We start from the raw sequence: 18,770 nt of genomic DNA, 5'->3' as shown, positions 1-18,770 counted from the left end.
ATGTCAAAAGCCATAGTAAACAGTCAAGAAATCCACCCAATGTGAAAATTTTCTGCAAATTGAAAAAGAAGAATGTAATGGACTCTGATAAGTAGATTATTACTTCAAAGAGAAGGTGCTATCTTCAATCATTGTAAGACACAGTAATTCCATCAACTGTTTTATTCTGAGGTCAAAACATCAGGAGTGATAGTCCTTGTCCTTGTGTCATCCTATTCCAAGTCACTGCTAAGCAGAAATCCCTGGTTTCTGATAACAAATTGCTCAGAAAATCTCTATTAGTTTTTTTCTTACGCTTCTGGTTCTTCTGTCCCACCCAATTTTCTATTTTTTAATTAATTGATTTTATTTTAAAAAGTAGCAAAAAGACCACTGTGAGACAATAATTCCTCCCTTGTGTGTCTCAGAACTCTTGCTTTTTCCAGGAAGAAATTCTTAAGTTTAAGTTTCTTTAAGGTTTTCCTTAAGTGGTCCCACAAAGACAATGAGTTGCTTAATGAGAACGTGGAGGAGGCTATCTGAATGTCTAGGAAGTTAACAAAAATCTTTCATTTGGCTTTTACAGGTCCTGGATTTAGCCCTGTCACTAATCTTTCAAAGCTCCAATTTTTCAATGCCCTGATATTTCCAGAAAACAATCTTGTTTTAAAAACACTTGTTTTCAAAAAGTGGAAGGGATAACAGAGAGGAGTATCCAAGGTTCCCATTAAATTAATGTCATAAAGTTTTAATTGATATCAAAGAGACATCATTATTAAAGAGAGAATTACATACATTAAGATATAAATTATGACAAGGAGGGTCTTATCAAAGAGATAATCAAAGATAATCACCCTCCCTGAGGTACTGCAAGAAACAAGGCACAGCATATGTGCCTCTAAATCTCTTATCAAGTACAACACTGGAGTCCTTCCATGGGTCCTGCAAAGCAAAACAAAGATATCCACCTCCTGGTGTCAGAGAAATTTACTGCGGCATTGCTGGGACACTTCAAGGCTGGACAGGTGAAGCCAGGATTTTATCTGAATTATCTACTTAGAATACACCTGCTAAGGAGGTTTCTTTCTGCAAGCTTCTAAAGAAAACTCGTTTAAAATACCTTTTTTTTTTTTCTGCCAGTCAGAGAGAAAATTAATTTAATAAACAACAATAGAAAACTGAGCAGGAAAGAAAAAAAAAATAGACCTCAAAATCATGAACAAGCATCTGTGGCCAGTTGTAACTAAAATTCCATTGTTACCCATGTTATTAATCTGTTAACAACCTGGTAGCACCCAAAGGACCATGTCCAGCTGCCTAAAGAAATAGTGGAAAAAGAACATATTGACTGCATAAATAAAATTACTTTTTGTCAGTATTTTTCATTCTCAAGTAAAAAAGTAACACTCTGTTCCAGGTGGACCAATGATGCTGAGAGAGAGCAGAGGAAACCAAAGTGTTAACAGGGATTGAAACTAAAGCTGCTGTTTCCCCTTAATATTCTCAAATAATTGAACTAAAGCCATTTGTGCATGGTTATATGGTGCTAAATGCAAAAGGTGTAGAGGAGTTTGTGTTAGAAAAGCTTGATTGAAGAAGAATCATGATTTCTCTCAAAAAGTCAGGTTTGGTGAAATTCCAAGATTTTTCTGAGACAATATCAATCCTGGAAAAAAACGAGTAGGAAAAAAAATTTGCACTTGTTTTGCTAAGATCCTTCAGCTTTTGGCGTTTGTGATTTTGCTTTCACTTTTGAATGTTGTTTTAGAAAGAATACAGAGGATTATGCCTTATAGTGTGAAATCTTGTAGTAGTTTCTAATGAAAATAGAAAAAAAAATAGAGTCCTTGTTTCAAATTTGTTTAAAAATAAAATCTTAAAAACTTCCATGCTGAAATGAAAAGATGTTTGGAAACAAAAATAAAAATAGAACTGTAGAACAGTTTTGTTTGGAAAATCCCTCTAAGACCATGGAGTCCAACCATCAACCCAGTGCTGCCAAGGCCAACACTAAACAATGTCCCAAAATGCCAACATTTACATGGCTTTTGAAACCCTCCAAGTGGTCCCATCACTGCCCAAGACAGTCTGTCCCAACACTTGAAAACCTTTTAGTGAAGATATTTTCCCCAAAATTCAGCCTAAACCTCCACTTGTGCAACTTGAGGGCATTCCTTTATAACTTATTTAAAATCCAAGCTTTTCCCAAGCTGCCATGGAGCAGGGGCTGTTCTCCAGGTTGCTTTCTTATTTCTCCAAATTCCTCCTGAAATGTTGATGTGAGACTTAAGAGACATTGAAACATTCCCTGCAGTCCTCACCTTTTGCCCAAGGTGTCCATTTAAAACACTATCAGACACAGAGACGTTTCCCAGGCTTTCCACAATGTCAATGCCAAAGTCTTTGCAAGAAGAAATCCAGAAATGCTGAAGTTCAAGGTTCCTACTACTGAAAATCTACATAAAAGGAAAATAAAATAATAACTGTAGATATCATCATCAAATAATAGAATGGTTTAGATTAGAAGGAACCTTAAAGACCATCTTATTCCAACCCCTGTCATGGGCACTGACACTTTCCACTACCCTAGGCTGCTCCAAAACCCATCCAACCCAACTTTGAACCTTTCTGGAATGGGGCACCTAAAAGAAAGAAGATTGTTTCTGAAGGGAGCCCATGGAAAGAAGCAGAATAAATTTAGTTATCTGGGTATTCTAGGTCAGTCACATACAAAGAAATTACAAGTTATGCAGAGAAAACAAATAATAACAACAACAAACCTGAAAATCACCCTTTTGATTTATTTCTTTCATACAAATAACCTTTTCCAGAAAGAGAACACATAAGCCTGAAAAATTGCACTGAAAAGTTGGACACCTTCAGAGGAAGAGTCATAGGGATGGGTGAAGCTATAAAACCTTACAGAGAAACACATATAAACTGGTCAAGTCATCAGACCGGAATTAATAAGATCACAGGCTCCAAATTGTGAGTATGGGAAAAAAATTATGACACAATAAAGTCTGATTTTTAAAATCAGACTAATTAATTGTAGCCATATTAGCTGGAGAGCAAAGCTAGACAAATTCAAATAAATAAAAAGTGCAAAGTTTTAAGAAGAATTAAAAAGAAAATCCCATGGTAGTCATCAGTTCTAGAAAGGTAACATATCTACCTATTGCAATCTTCACGAACAGCTCAGATCCACTTCAATGATTTTTTATTTGGCAACATGATTTAGTGGAAGGTGTCCCTTCCCATTTCAGGGAGATTGCAATCAGATGGTTTTTAAGGACCCTTCCAACCCATACCGTTCTAAAATTCCATGATTACAGTGGCAGGCAGATGCTAGATGATTACAGAGAACACCAGCTGGTAAAAATGCTGATTCTGCAGCAAAAAGAATTCACATAAATCAGGTTTCTGTCTCTTTCATTAAAACAGGAGTCTCCAGGTGAGGAACACGGACATACAAGCACAAGAGCTTTTATTCAGTGTGTAGGTGAGATGCTTGGAAAGATCCTGGACATCAAAGAACACAGTGAGGACAAACATACCTGTGCTCCCCCGTGGCAGCTCCAGGCTGTGAAGTTGCTGAACTGAACACGACTGTCTGGCAAATACTCTGGGTACACCAACAGCCCGTTCCTGTTCAGGAGAGAAAGCCATTAGGACTCTTCCTTTATGGTGCATGTACTGCTGAGCAGATTCTTCTTTTCATCATTTTGATATCTAAAACCTTAAATCTGCGACAGTTGTCTCCATGAGACTTTATTTCTTAAAATCAAAGTCAAAAGTTCTCAGTGTTAGACTTATCAGAGCTAAAAAGGAGTGTGCAGTGCCACTGAGAGGTTCTCACTGCAAGCACCCTCCCATGCTCATGAGTTTTCACCCAGCATTACCTTCAGATAAGCCTGACATGAATCTGGACGGATAAGGCTTTTCTTTATCTTGGATTCAGCTAACTTGGATTACAGCCCAAATGTATGCGTTCCTGAATGCAACATTTGGTTTGACCTTCTCAGAGATTTAAAATCCAGATCAATATCCAGATTAGCTCAAAATTCAGGTCACCTTATCTGCTGATATTCAGTACTATGTCATTTTTTAATAATCTTTCTGGTTTAGGGAAGTACTGATTAAACTTTTGTCAATTGCTGTTCCTGGATGCTAAAGGAACAATTACTGCATGAAATGTCACAGAACCGTGGAATCTCCACTGCAATTATAGATGGCATAACCATTCCCTGAAGGAAAATCTCTTTAACCAAACTCCCCAAGTACCTTGTGCAGGAGTGAGCTGTGTTCTCACTGAAGGACAGGAGAGGCACTTGGGATGGTCCCTCAGGGGAGAGATGAAAGAAATAGCCATACCCAGCACCACACACTGTGTTACCCTGTAGAGAGGAATATGTGGCTATGAAAATACCACAGGTTTCTGGGAATTAAAATCAATTTAAGAAGCACGCAAATTAAAATCCCAGCTGAAGTCCTTTCAAATTCTGGTAAACTGGATGGTGGAAACCAGTACTTCGTTTCTTCATCCCCAACCTTGTTCTGTTTTCACTTTGACCTTGATCCAGTTGTAAAAACACTTGGTTTTGAACCAAACAAGGTGTATTTGCCAAGCAATAGAGATAAATGGCAGAAAAATGGTGTTGTCACAACTCTTCAAGAAGTAAGTAAGAAAAAAAAATGTGTTGAAATCTTACATCTACAAACGTTCTGTATAAGAACGAACACTAAATCACAAAGTAATCACAGAGGTAAATCAGAAGCTAATAAAATTTGTTGATTTCCTTCTCAGTCTGGATATTTCTCTTCTCTCCAAAAGCAAACATAAGGAAATAAAGGAAATATTTGTATTGAAAACGTGAGACTTCTAAGTCAACAGAAAGCAAAGAACATCATTTTCAGGCTATGACTGAACAATTAAACTTCCTTATACCTGTGGTAAATTGTGTGGTTTGTATCATTATTTTCCAGAGTAAGAGAATAACCATAGGAAGATGTGCTGTAAGTTATTGTCATTTTATATCTCTTAAAGAAATTATATTCTAAATTCTGCCCTTTAGTTACATTATTTGTGTTGCAAGAGGTAAAAATAAGTGGACATAAGGTCCAACTGGCCTTAAAATTAGGAGTTTGATACTAACAGAACCTGCATCAAGTGGGTTATATGGGTTGCATATGGTGTGTTCTGAACTTTTCTACTCTGGGACAAAAAAACCTGCTCTTGTCAGATTAATTTGGAGACCAGACAAGCCTAGTTGGGTTTGGGTTGTGTCCTCATGTGTGCACCTGTGCATGATCCCTCTCAGCTGCCTTAGGTATGTGAAAATTTGAAGGCCAGGCTGGTAGATTTTAGCTCCCTTTCTAGAAAAAAAAAAAAAGTAAGACATAGGCATGTGCAGAAGGCAATGCTTTTGGTCTGTCCTTAGACAAAATTAATTGCTCTCTGGAGGTATGTGGCTCTCTAAGGGGGGGTTTGAGATGACCTTTCCTGCAGCTCTAAGGAGGGCTTGTTCTCTAAGGTCAGGTCTGATATCCCCACTCCCATTCATAAGTCACTGGACAGTGTTAAAATACTAATGACTTTTTGGTCCCTGATGGTCCAAATCAAAGCTGAGCCTGGTGACCTCAAGGTGAAACCCTCCATATACCAATTACATTCTTCTGACCCATCCAAGTGTGCTCCCTGCAGTCCTGATCTCTGTCAAGGAATAAAGTACTGAGACCCAAAGCTCTGCTTTCTCTATCCCCAGGTAAAACTGCTGCTTTTTTTTTTTTTTTTTTTTTTTTTTTTTTTTAAGTGCAGCTACAGACCCTTTTCCTTTAACAAAACACTTCTGCAGTCCAGTCACATCATTTCCAGGATATTTTACTTGCGACTCCAATCGTGCATTCTACAGATGATTCATAAGGAAAAGAAACCCTGCATATTTATTCAGCCAGCTCGTGGCTGGAGGGCAGGGGTTTTAGGCAAGCAGGGAATTTTGTGTGGAAATCAATTCTTTGTGGAAGTCAGTATATTACGAATGTCCGTGCAACCAAAATTCCAGAGAGAAATTACCTCCCTGAGCATGCCAAATACCTGGAGGTATGCACTGCAAGTCAGTAAAATCAAGTAGCTGACGGTTTAAGTGTCTCTTAACCGTGCTATTCTGTTGGTGTAAATATTTCATGAATTTCTTTTAGATAGCTGGGACTCAAACTGTTGACCTTAAAGATGACATTAAAGCTCTGGGTGGTGTTCCCAGCACCACTCCCACAGTTTCAGAGCTGGGCAGGATGTGAGGAGTACCCACAATGTGCTTGCTTTTGGATCCACTTTGCAGGAAAGGGTTTGGAAAGGATCTCATCAGGGATGGAGGGTTGGGGAAAACGGTGCCAAACAGATGCAGCCTCAACTCTTTGATGCTGTGAAGAATGGCTGGATGGGGTGACACCAGGAAACAAATGCATTTACCAACAGTGTGGCAATCAGTCACTCCTCTGACACAGAGACACCAGCTGAGCTCCACCCCGTTCATTCATCTGAGCTGTTTCCCAGTCCTCAACACCAAAGCAAGAAAAGAAAGGGAGGTTCCTCCTGGGTTTCTTAAACCCAGTCCATATGTTGTCATGCATGAGCAGCACATGCTGGCTCTGGGATTTCATTGAATGTTTATGGACTAGAGCAACTAAAAGGCTAAAATTCACTAGGTCCAAGAGAGCCAAGAGAAAAAGATTAAAACCTACTTTTTAAATTATCTTTTCCTGCACATACACACACATACACACAAAATTAAAAAAAAAAAAAAAAAAAAAAACACAAAAAAAAAAAAAAAAAAAAAAAAAAAAAAAAAAAAAACCCAAACAAACAAAAAAAAAAACACCACCAAGACACAGGGCGGATGTTTCAGTGAGAAAAAAGCCAATATTACAGAGGAGCATCTTCAGTTCCTTGTGCTTTAAACCATTAAAAAGACAAGAAACCAGTCTGCTAATGAGATTGTCTATGACTCTAAAAAGTGATAACTTGGGCTCACACACTGTATTTAAAAAAAAATTAAACTAACCTTGTAATAATCAGTTTGCACTCACAGTGTCCAAGTATAAAATTTCATCTAACAGCCTGATTTACCAGTGCACTTAAGAGCTTAAGTCAAATGGAAATCAGTGGGAATTGGGTCTCCAAATGTCTTTGTAGGTTCAGGTTTGAGTGACTGCTCTGTCCCAATTTCCACACCATTTAGGCTACTACTGAATTTCAAGGAAATTTAAGCTCTTCAGCCACCGATGCAAATTTAGGCTCCCAAGTAAATTGAGTAGTTATGAAAATATTACTGCAGGTCTCGCTATGGAAAGGCTTAACCCATCATACACAGAAGATGTTACACAGTTTGGACCTAAAGCTCTCTGCAGTCCCTGCCTTAAAGATGGCAGCCAAAAACTTTAAAACCAGCAATTGAAAGATAGAAGTCTGAAAATAAACGAAAACAAACACAAAACCAATAAACAAAAAGACTGACAAACACTAAAATTAAGTTCTAAACTGGGAAAATTTCTATCGCATGTTCTGACCTGGGAACCAGGCAGGTGGAAGATGAGTCTTTCCCACTACATTCTTCAGACTCCCACAAAAATTAGGATTATAAATACCTAAAAAGCTTGAGTCATTTGATCTGACAATTTTCATGAGAGAAAAGGTGCTAACACTACATCATATTGCTGGTGCTGAACCAGCACCCCTGAAGTTTAGTGATTATTATTTCACTAAGAAAAAGCCCACAGTTCTTTTGCTTGGGAGAAATGTGACTTTTTCCCTTAATATCCCTGTGCTTTGCTATCTTCCTGAGCACTGCTTGGTCCTTGTACATTAATTGCAGTTAATAACAATTTTAAGCTGGGCAATTTCTTCAGGTTTTCTTTTTGCTGTTGTGACTCCTCAAATATTCCACTCCTCAGGATGATGAGGGTTATCAGCAACCATTGGAGGGCCATCTGCTACCCTGCCTGGAGCAGTGGGGAAATGGATTTGCAGAGAATTTTTAAAGTTTGATAGGAGGTTTACATAGTATGTATTTGTATGTAAACTTTGAGATAAGAAAGGTTGATTTAGAAATGTTATGGAATAGGATGGATATTGTTGAGAAAGAAATGGAACTAAAAACAAGTTTAAAAGGATGTCTTTGTAAATAAGACTAGATACTTTGGAGAAATAGAACTATAAAAGATGCATTGTAGTAGGATTTATGAAGGGTAATTTTAGATTATTAGCTTTAAGGCATTTACAGCATTGTGTAGCAAAAGGTGATAAGTCAAAAAAAATTAAATGTATTGTGATTAAGAAATAGCTTCTAATTTTGATAGCGTGAATTATAACATTTGTATTGTCTCACCTTTCACGTGACACTAAAAATAGAATAAAAGTTTTAAAACACCTCTCAGCTGCCCCATCTCTGGGCCAGAAAAGGGCATAATCCAACAGAGCAGCACATCTCTGGAGAGCAGAAAGGACACCCTAGTATTGGGGTACACAGCCACAGCTGCAGCTTTTTATCTGTGAACTCACATGAAGAGAGAGAAATGTATGAATGTGCTGAAAATCCAGTACAGGCAGTTCCCAGGAACCCGTGGAGGTAATTGCAGCAAACCTTTTCAAAAGCTGAGCCAGTGGCGGTGGAGTGAACAGCTCCAGGGTAAGTCAGTGCATGACAGTACAAAACTCTGTGTTTAGTGGAGCTGAAATTCTCATGATCCTGCCTAGTTGTTGTATTTTTAAACCATATTTGATGGCCTTAAAAATGATAAATATGGCCTCGAGGGAATTGCAGAAAAGTTCTCTCCTCCTTCCTCAGTGCTCCTGTCTTCATAAAAACATAGGGAATGTGTTGATCTCTTTTTCACCTTCAAATTTAGGTGCAAATCTTTCCTCGTGGAGCAGAAGCCCCGGGGGTGATTAGGTCTTCACAAACAGTAATTGGTTTGGTTACTGGGGGTTAACAATAGAACAGGTTAAAATTATTTTTTAAATGAAAATACGCATTTTTTACTCCTGAAAGTGTGGTGAGAATGGTCAGTCGCAATGTAATTCCTTAAAATAGTTGCAAAGGAAAAGTGGTTTGAAGTTTATGAAAATTATATTTTTTCCACGAAACACATAAAAGTGACTCTTTATTCTGAAATGGAAGACCAAAAAAGAGTATGAACTAAGAGAAAGCATCAGAGAATTAGTGAATAAAAGTATTTTTTCTGAGCTCAGCTTTTTGATGTGTGGCTGTTCAGCTGTTAGCTCTTTAAAAACTTGATGTTTTATTACCATTTAAAACAGAGAATTTTAGTTTCTTTAAAAATCAATGTCATTTTCACAGGACAGGGAACACATTCTTTTTCTTACCCTGGAATGCAAATCTTTGTCTGTATATTCAATGTGATTTTAAATCCAGATAGAGGTGTAATTGATGTGCTGAATTTTAGTGTTTTTGTAGTCAGTCCATTAAAATTGAGGAGGTTTTTTTAACAATGGCAGAAATTCTAGAGAAGCTAAAACTAAACTTTTTCCAAGTTTTCTGAATCTGAGAGCATTATAAAACAAAGCAAATTTTCAAAGTAGCTCAGGATGAATTATCTCACTGTAATATTCCATTCCACTCAAACACAGCAAAATTCTCAGTAATAAATTTACCCAGGAACATAATTTATTTTGTAACATGCACTTGTTTCAATATCCCATCACAAGCACAGGTTCTGACAGCTCAGCCAAGAAACAAATATTGTGTATGTGATCTTCCAGATAAATGAAGCTCTGTGTCTTTCTGATACCTCTGATTAGAAAGGAAATGTTATGTCTTATACCAGAACTTCTTACCCTGATGTGGCTGGCAGGAGCCCTGATGTAGATCCCTGCTGGTGACAGTGTCTCAATATTGGATAAACCATCAGTTACAGAAAGGCCAATCACTATGTTGTTACTGATTTTGTTCTCCTCTTCCAGTCCCTCACCTTTAAAAGAAAAAAATATGAAAGAAAAGAAAAATATATATGAAAAAGTACAAAATAACTGGAAGAAAAATAAATAAACATAAATGTACATATAGCTGGAAACCCTCTATTATCATGATTCTCATTTCAATATACATAAGTCCAGGTGTTATATTCACATATATTTCCCTGTATTGAGGTATTATATGTGACTATACCACAAGTCATATATTCTGGACTGCAAGTTTATGGGGAAAATAAATAAAATATGTATTATAAAGCAGATTTACTATTGGGAAAAGAGATTCAGAGTAGTTCAGATTGGGATAGAGGCTCACCTATGTGCACACAGGCATGCTCCTGGCAGTACGAGAATTCAAAGTCTTCTTTATCTCCTGTCTCCATTCACTGCCCTACTTACTTGTAAGAACATTTCTAAACAGGCTGAAAAACATTGTGTGCACCTCTGAACAAAAGTCTGGGGTTTCCCCCCTAAGCAATTGAGTAGGAGAAGAGAAAGGGAAAAATCAATCAACCAATCAATCAGACAACACAGACTCTTGGGGCGCCCCAGATCCAGTTACAGTATAGAAATAGGAAGAAGAAAACAAAATAAACATTTTTTTAAAACTATATCGTAAAGACATGGATCACCCAATGGCAAGGAGTGGACAGTCCCATACAAGCCAACTTTAAATAATATGTTGATAGGATAAGGGGAAATGACCTCAAGTTGCTCTGGGGGAGGTTTAGGTTGGATATTAGGATAGATTTCGTCACCTAAAAGGTGGTCAGGCGTTGGAAGAGGCTGCCCAGGGAAGTGGTGGAGTCACCATCCCTGGAAGCGTTTGCAGCCATGGAGATACAGCATTTGGGGCCGTGGTTTAGTGGTGGGCTTGGCAGGGCCAGTTTAATGGTTGAACTTCGAGAACCTGGAAGACCTTGAGGGTCTTTTCCAAGCTTAATGGCTCCATGATTCTATGATCAGCCCTTTTGGAAAGCAGAATACAAAGGGGAATCTTGTGTGGAATGGCATGGGCCATTCTCTCTGGCCTACATTGGGAGCAGACCACATCCATTTAGTTTTGTTTATCCAACAGAAGTCATTATCTTCAAATACACCTGCTCAAGTTCTATTCATGATACAGATCCTTTCCCAAACCATTGCTACCCCAAATACAAGGCACTTCACAAGAAAGCCTGTGCCCTTTGGCTTTGAGATAGCAATAAATACTTTTAGCCTTCCCTCAGTCTTTTGAGGGAATCAGTTTTGTCATTTTTTTCCAGCCTGTGTATACTACAAACAGTGCTATTACCAGAGTATTACTAAAGTCCTTTTGACAGCCATGCAGAATTTTGAAATTTTTGTTTTCAAGCTTAGATCTCATGTGTCAAAAATTTTAAGCCCAGAGTGACGTTTTGTGATGGTCTTGCAAACTCTGCTGAGGATAAAGATTTTAGGTGAAATCACCTAAAGAGAATCCAATTCCAGAGCTGCAAACGGCCAGCTATAATAAATATTTCTTCTCAGGCAACAAAATTATATATAAATTAATCCATCATACCCTCTGGAGCTGCTGACAGTGAAGCCATTAAAAGCATCTTGAGGATAAAGTGTATCCAGGCTGAAACTTCAGCTGAGCTCAGAGTCCTTTACTTCATACACAGATCCCAACATGAGTCAGCCAAGGGATGCCAGCAGCTTGGAGGTCCTGCTCTGCTTCCCCATGCAAGGGCTCTGTACATCACCTTGGGCCAGTCTTTGCATCTCTCTGAGCCAGCTCTCTTCATCTGCAAGGTGTCTACAACCACACTTGGTCTATAATCTTCCCTGTTTAAATCATGATATATCACTCCTCATTATGTTTATACACAGCACCCAGCACAGGGATCTATGTGTGAGGAACTGCAGGATCAGAACTGAAGACTTTCCTTTTTTCCCCCTGTTTATCTCCTAATTGGTCATTTTTATCCCATTTCTTAAGGAAAACAAAAATCCAGCTATATCTTTAGGTATTCAGGCAACATGAGATCCCAGCAGAAGATGCATCAAGTCAGTCTCCTGATGGTTAGCTAGGAGAAATATTTTGTTATTTAACATTTTTCTTGCTCCGAGCTCCAATTTATTTAAGTGCTAAATCCTCTGGTTAACTTTTAACATATGCTTTCATTCCATTATCTTCAACATCAAATGACTGAAGTTAAAGGTAATACATTCTTAAATGCTTCACTGAGCTGTGGTCTTAAATATTGCATAATGACACTTTTCCAAAGACAGATGAATCAACATCCCCAAAAAATCTACTGTTCTTACACTAAAAAATAATTGATCCCCATCAAGTGAAGACTGACCTGAAGAAAGACAGGTGGCCAAATGAAAGTAGCTGCTAGGAGTTGTGTGTGGAATTATGAGAGCTTTATTCCAAATTCACTGACACAAACAATTGCAGAAGTTGTGATTAAAGTTCTCAGAGTGCAGTTAAGGATCTGCCATTCTTTCCTCCAAAGGCGTTTTCATGCAAATGGGAACCAGCACAGGTTGCTGTTGTATGCAGTGCAGATATTTGCCTGCTTGACTTACCCAGGAGAATCCCATGGCCTGAAATGTTGTAGAAAACATTGCTGTCCACACTGAGGTTGGAGATCCCGGTCAGACGGAGGCCTTGGCCAAAGGAGTCCACAACACAACAACCATGGATGTAAGAGTCTGGAAAGAAGTGAATGGTGTGAGCAAAAATCACTCGACCCTTCTCTAGCCAGGCATGGTGACCTTCCCATCATCCAGACCCTGGCCAGAGCTGCCTTCTGCCACCGGGAAGCCCTGACCCTCACTCAGTGATGAAGATGGCACAGGAAACTGTTGCCCCTGTCTATGGCAGAGGTTTGGAATTAGATGATTTTTCAGGTCCCTTCCTAATCAAACCATTGTGTGATTCTGTGAGAGGTGCAAATGTAGCTTATCTGGAAGGGAAAATCCATCTAGCACCCTCAAGACATTTTTTTTAGCCCACCTAACTTTCCCTTACCACGACCAGTCTTCAGAGCCCTCACTGCAACTTCCACAGAGATGGATTTGGCACTTAACAGTGAAAAAGTCAAAAGAATTTGATATGTTCCTTAACCTCTGGGTGATAAAATTAAATGCTGGCCCCCTGCAACAAGCCAGCCCTGAGCCATTTTTGGACTTCTCCATAGTGTATTAGTGCATTCATTTCCAGAGCTACTCTCTTCTTCATCAAAAATGCAGTGTTGCATAAAAAAAATATTTTAGGAAGAAGCAGAGACACAAAGGAAGCGAAGCAGGTGAAATCACTCTGTCACTTAGGTTTAGACTAGAGGTGAGGGTTTGGTTTTTTTTCACATTTAACAATCCAATTTGTCAACTGACTCAAGATTCTTCCTCAGTTGGCCTGCCAAACTCAGCAGAAGACAGCTCACCTGCCATCCAGGTGTTGCCAGTGACAGTCAGGGCGCTGCGGCGATGCCGGAATGCTCGTCCCACGTGGCGGAACTGGACCCCCTCCAGCTGGAGCCGACTGGCCTGGCCCTGGAAGGACTCCACAACCACGATGGCCCCCAGGTCCCGAGAGCCCAGCTGCCTCTCACTCCTCTTGTACAAACACCCCGAGAGACCTAGGGCACAACCCACAGTGAGAGCTGTGAGGGGCACCCTGTCCGTGGGGTGGGATGTGCAGAGGGAGATCCACCCCACGGACCCAGTGAGACTTCACTGTTGGGATTTCTTAGAGTTCTTAGAGAGTGAAGACATGATTTATATTTGGATTGATTGAGGGTGAGCAATTCCAGACTGGCCCCTTTGGCCTGCAGAGCTTGTGGGCCCCTGAGCCCACAGAGCCGGCAGGCCACAGTAATGCAGTTAGAAATTCACAGTTGTGGTGCAGTAGAAAATTCACAGTTTATATTAAGGTGTTCTGGGAAGTAATGGGTTTCTAAATGTAGAATTGTAGTTCTGACACTTTAGCCACCTTAAGACTTAGATAAATAAGTTTTATTTGCATTCTTTGCATAGCTGTAACTGTAAACTATGTGGTGAACCTATACAATTCGCCATGGGCAAATAATAAATGGGAATTTGATATGGAAGCCAGATCGGTTGAGACGTGTCGTTTGTCCTGCCTCACCTCCTAATAGTTAGGGACCCTTGCTACACCCCACCTCCAGCAGGGATCTGAAACACAGCCCCAAAGACAACACAGGCAAACATTTGTGATGCTCCCTCGAAATACTGTCATGGTTCTTTCCCTAAAAGTCTGGACATTTTGGAGGGAAATGTACCAAAACATTTCACTACAGGAAGCTGTAATTTTATGTCTTGGACAGCCTCTTGGAGTTAATTTTAGAGAATTGTATGTACGAGGAAGAAGGATTTGACTTTGATTTCCCATAGGTGAGGTTCATGAAAAGGAGATTGGGCATGGATGTATAAAACTAAACTCAAATGAGACATTCTGGGGTTTTTTCAAACTCTGCTCTCCTGACTCTCCCTGCAGATGGATGGGAACTGTTGCTACCCACAGTTTCAAGACAAGAATAGAGATTAGGGAGAGTTATTTCCCTATAAGAGTGGTGAGGCCCTGGCACAGATTGCCCAGAGAAGCTGTGGCTGCCCCTGGATCCCTGAAAGTGTCCAAGGCCAGGCTGGACAGGGCTTGGAGCAACTTGGGATAGTGGAAGGTGTCCCTGCCCATGGCAGGAGAGTGGAATGAGATGATCTTTAACTTCCCTTTCAACCCAACCATTCCTGGATTCCATGATATGACAAAAAAATTTAATCATAGGGCTGGGTAAAATTCCTGAAAGACCCTTCCATGGGTGTGAAACTCATTCAGACTATGAATGTGTTACTTCGGCTTGTTCAGTGGAAAAGCAGAGAGGATCTTAAATTCCAGCAGTGCCTGCTAATGCCCAGTAATGTTCATTTTTCTTTGAAAGAAGATAAATTTACCACAAAAAACACTGCTCACTCCTCTTCTGGTGACTCCTCTGAGAAATCCTCCTATCCTTTAACTCAAATAAAAACCTCAAACGGTTAGTGCATTTCAGAGCCTATATTTATGAGTCCCACACAAAATGGACCATAAATCCATGAGTAATATAAGCAGTTGGCTGCTGGATATCAAATGAAGTCTTGTGCCACAGTCTGAAAGCCCAAGGCACTTTTTTTTTAAAGGAAACCTTACATCTGGGTTGCCAGATAACCTAACTCTGCTCACATTATAATCACTGTGTCTGATCCTGCTTCCTAAATAGACGGTGTAAATCAGGAACCCACCTGTCAAACTCCATGGCTTTTCATGCAGGTAAAACTAATGGAGAGCTGAAATATTTAACATTTTCTCATCAGTGATATTTTATGCATCACCTGTTGTTTTTTCCTTGGCAACCCTAAATACTAAACAACATCACAATATTTTACACTAAAGAGTACAAACAGCATTGGGCTGTTTTGTTTTTCCTTCTTCTTAAAGTGACTAAATAGTAAACACAATTAAAAATTTAATATATTATGTACACTAAAACATGTTTTCAGAAGATACTTTCTTTTCTACACCCTTAGGCTCAGGCAAAACTAAAGGGTCTTTCCCAAGATGGCTTGAAATAACAATGTGAAAATATTACATCTGAGATATTACAATGAAGTGCAGTTCAACTCCCAAGACTTCACACTTCAATGTCAAACAATGTTTGGAAAGACAAACTCGCTTTCCTGCCATTGGAATGTCTCAAAGTTATCCTAGGAAGAAAGAGTTCTAACACACAGTGATGCTGCCACAATGGGATTTTAAGGGACCAGTTTTCCTGTCCTTTCTGTGAGAAAAGACCTCCTCACCTGCATTTGCACACTGCCTGAGGTGGGACATCCTCTCCAGTGTGACATTTCCTTGAACAATGACCTTTCTGCTGATCAGTGCCACCACAGCACTCGAAGGCAGACCTTGGCCTTTGTCCCATCCCTCTCCAACACTGTGGGGGTACCTAAAGAAAGACAAAAAAGTAGCATCTGCACCTGCCAGATGGAGAGAACTAGGTTTATGATTTCTTGTCATTTATCTTTATGACCATAAGCTCCCAAATTCAGAGCTGCTTTCAGTCCTTCTCTCAGTAGGGACAGTGGCACATGCAAAGCTAGATAAGCTTTTCCTTTTCTGGTGTTTGCTTTCATCTTTTTATTTCTCAAGTGCTCAAACCTTCCTTAGATTATGTACATAATATAGTATTGTGTTGTGTTATTAGGAAAAGGCTTTTCATCCAGAGAGTGGTTGGGCACTGGAACAAGTTCCCCGAGGAAAGTGGTTACAGCCCCAAGGCTGCCAGAGCTCAAAAAAACATTTGGACAACATTTCCAGACACATGGTGGAGATTTTGGAATTTCCCTATGCATGGCAAACAATTCAATAGATCCAATTGGATCCAACTGGTTCAATGACCCTTGTAGGTCCCTTCCAATTTAGGATGTTCTATGATTCTATGATATTTACAACAATGTATTTTAGCTTTTGAATTCTCTTCCCAAAACATATTTGGGTGAAAACCATCAAGACTTTTTTCCTCAAGCTCAAATTATTTCTGAAAATAATACCCTTAATCTTCCTGGGCATTAGAGTTAGGTTGCCACTAGATAGATAATGTGTTTCAACACTGGAGATGATAATAAGTGCAGTTTTCAGTCTGTATAAGATCTCCATGCACAATGGATTAAGAGAGTGCAAGGCAGTGAAATTAACACTTACTGGAAATATGGAAGCAGATTTCCATAATGAAAAAATTCACTTTGTGTGTATTACTTAAGAAAATCAGTCAAAAAAGAGAGGATTTTTTTTACACAAGTCACAGATATCTTGTGAAAAAAAATAAAAAATAAAATAAAAAATGCACTTTCTCAAGAAATTGATTTTGTAGGAAATTTCTTTGTCGTTCCTATACTGACACCACTGAACTTTACTGCCCATCAGTGTTTTCTGCTTCAAAGCTTTTCTGAGTTCAAGGGCATGATACAGAATTTAAACACAGAATGTAAACATTCAGGATTGAAAGTCCACTACCTTTAGGGAGAGTGAGGAACTGAAATATCATTGGCCACCTTTGTTAAAGGGATTTATATAGTTATTATGTCCCACAGGGAATGGCAAATCCTGACTTTGATCAAATTTTCTCCTTGTTTAGCTCTCTGCTATAAAAATCTCCTTGGCTCCTGAAAGGATACCTGAGTGGTGATCTAAGGTGCAGCTCAGTGGTGTTCACAGACTGGATTACAGCCTCTTCCTCCTGCTGCTGGGCATCTCCAAGGCCTGAACTTCCCACCAGGATTTCATCACCGGGTTGCCAATCAACAGGTTCCTGGAGCACTAATCGTGTGTCACCAGCATTAGCTGATGATTTCAAGTGTGTGAAAATTACTTTGGGCATCCAGCCTGAAAAGAACAAGGAAAAAAAAGTTAAAAAGCAAGTCAGTCAACTTAAACAAACTAACAAAGGGGAGTACCATGCTCCTGGTTCAAAGCTGGGATGGACAGGGCTCAGAGCAACCTGGTCTATCGGGAGGTGTCCCTGTCAATCACAGGGAGTGGAATGAGATGGTCTTTAAGGTTCCTCCCAACCAAAACCTTTCAATAATTCAATGATTCTATGAAATATGTGTATAACCAGCCCCAGCAATAAAAACCTTACCCTATAACCCAGTTTTCTTCACTTAATGAAGTTTGTTTTAACTTTTGACATTTCCTTTTCCCTCTCAGGCTTTGGAACAGATTGGTCCACTGAGGTCCAACACACTGAACACCATCAGGGGAGAGCGTGTGCCTCACATACCCACCTTTAGAATACTTTTCCTTCCCTCCCTTGCAATAGATCATCATTTAACTTTAGCCCACAGCAAGTTACTGTCCTCCCTGGTTGTACTGCACAAAAGTAATAATAGCAAAAATCACTGAGTGTAGAGATTGCATCCTCTAAATAGTAAATAATTTTTAAATTATATTAAACAAACTTCTCTGTCCATATTGTGTTTCACTTTCTTGTTCCTTCAACTCCAGTGTCTTCATTACTTATATTCTAATGTCCCAACTATTTCCTTAATGAAGATGGAAATAAGAAGTAGCACCACCAAGACAATAAATCCACAACAGAATCACAGAAGAATCAAATCTTTATACACTTTTATCTTGAAGTATATAGGAGCACCTACTCTGTGTGTCACTAATGGGCATCTAAACCTGAGAGACTTCTGTACCATTACATTTTCTTAAATCAAACTTGAAATTTCTCAACTTCCTGCTAAGAAAATCTCCCAGACATCCTTCATTTAGGATGTTTCAGTTCATATTACAAACTGTTTTGGAAGGCATCAAACAGATTTCCTGCTGTTTAGCTCAGCCCTGTGAGGTGCACCTGGTGTTCTGTGTCCTATTCTGGGCTTCTCCAGATGAAAGAGATGTGGAGCTCCTGGAGCGCATCCAGTGCTGGGTGACAAAGATGATGGAGGCACTGGAGCATCTCTCTGCCCAGGAGAGGCTGAGGGAGCTGGGGCTGTTCAGCCCCGAGAGGATCCCCAGCTGAGAGGGGCCCTCAGCCCTGGGTGTCCCTGTGTGCAGGGAGGGCTCAGAGCAGGGCCAGGCTCTGCTCCAGGGGGCTCAGCAATGGCCCCAGAGGAACGGGCAGGGACTGAGCCCAGCAAGTTCCACCTGGACAGGAGGCAGGACTTCTTTCCTGTGCAGGGACCGAGCACTGAGCAGATTGTCCAGAGAGGGTCTGGAGTCTCCTCACTGGGGTTATTCCAGAACTGTCTGGACACAATCCTGTGCCCT

The 18,770-nt window shown here is 39.8% G+C and overlaps 1 protein-coding gene across 1 annotated transcript in view; it reads right to left on the bottom strand.

The window, feature by feature from the left end:
• PKHD1 (PKHD1 ciliary IPT domain containing fibrocystin/polyductin) overlaps nt 1–18,770 on the bottom strand; it is a 171,822-nt gene that overhangs the window by 50,610 nt on the left and 102,442 nt on the right. Inside the window, exons 39-46 of the mRNA XM_066316758.1 lie at nt 17,171–17,378; nt 15,758–15,942; nt 13,384–13,578; nt 12,527–12,652; nt 9,833–9,966; nt 4,264–4,376; nt 3,537–3,627; nt 2,301–2,435 (exon numbers count right to left, since the gene is read on the bottom strand). Of these exons, the coding sequence (XP_066172855.1) occupies nt 2,301–2,435; nt 3,537–3,627; nt 4,264–4,376; nt 9,833–9,966; nt 12,527–12,652; nt 13,384–13,578; nt 15,758–15,942; nt 17,171–17,378 (1,187 nt within the window). The remainder of the gene's footprint in view (nt 1–2,300; nt 2,436–3,536; nt 3,628–4,263; nt 4,377–9,832; nt 9,967–12,526; nt 12,653–13,383; nt 13,579–15,757; nt 15,943–17,170; nt 17,379–18,770) is intronic.

This window comes from Sylvia atricapilla, chromosome 3 (assembly GCF_009819655.1).
Source record: "Sylvia atricapilla isolate bSylAtr1 chromosome 3, bSylAtr1.pri, whole genome shotgun sequence".
In the NCBI taxonomy this organism is placed as follows: Eukaryota; Metazoa; Chordata; class Aves; order Passeriformes; family Sylviidae; genus Sylvia; species Sylvia atricapilla.
The sequence above is the reverse complement of the archived record's forward strand: the minus strand, read 5'-3'. Positions and strand labels throughout refer to the sequence as shown.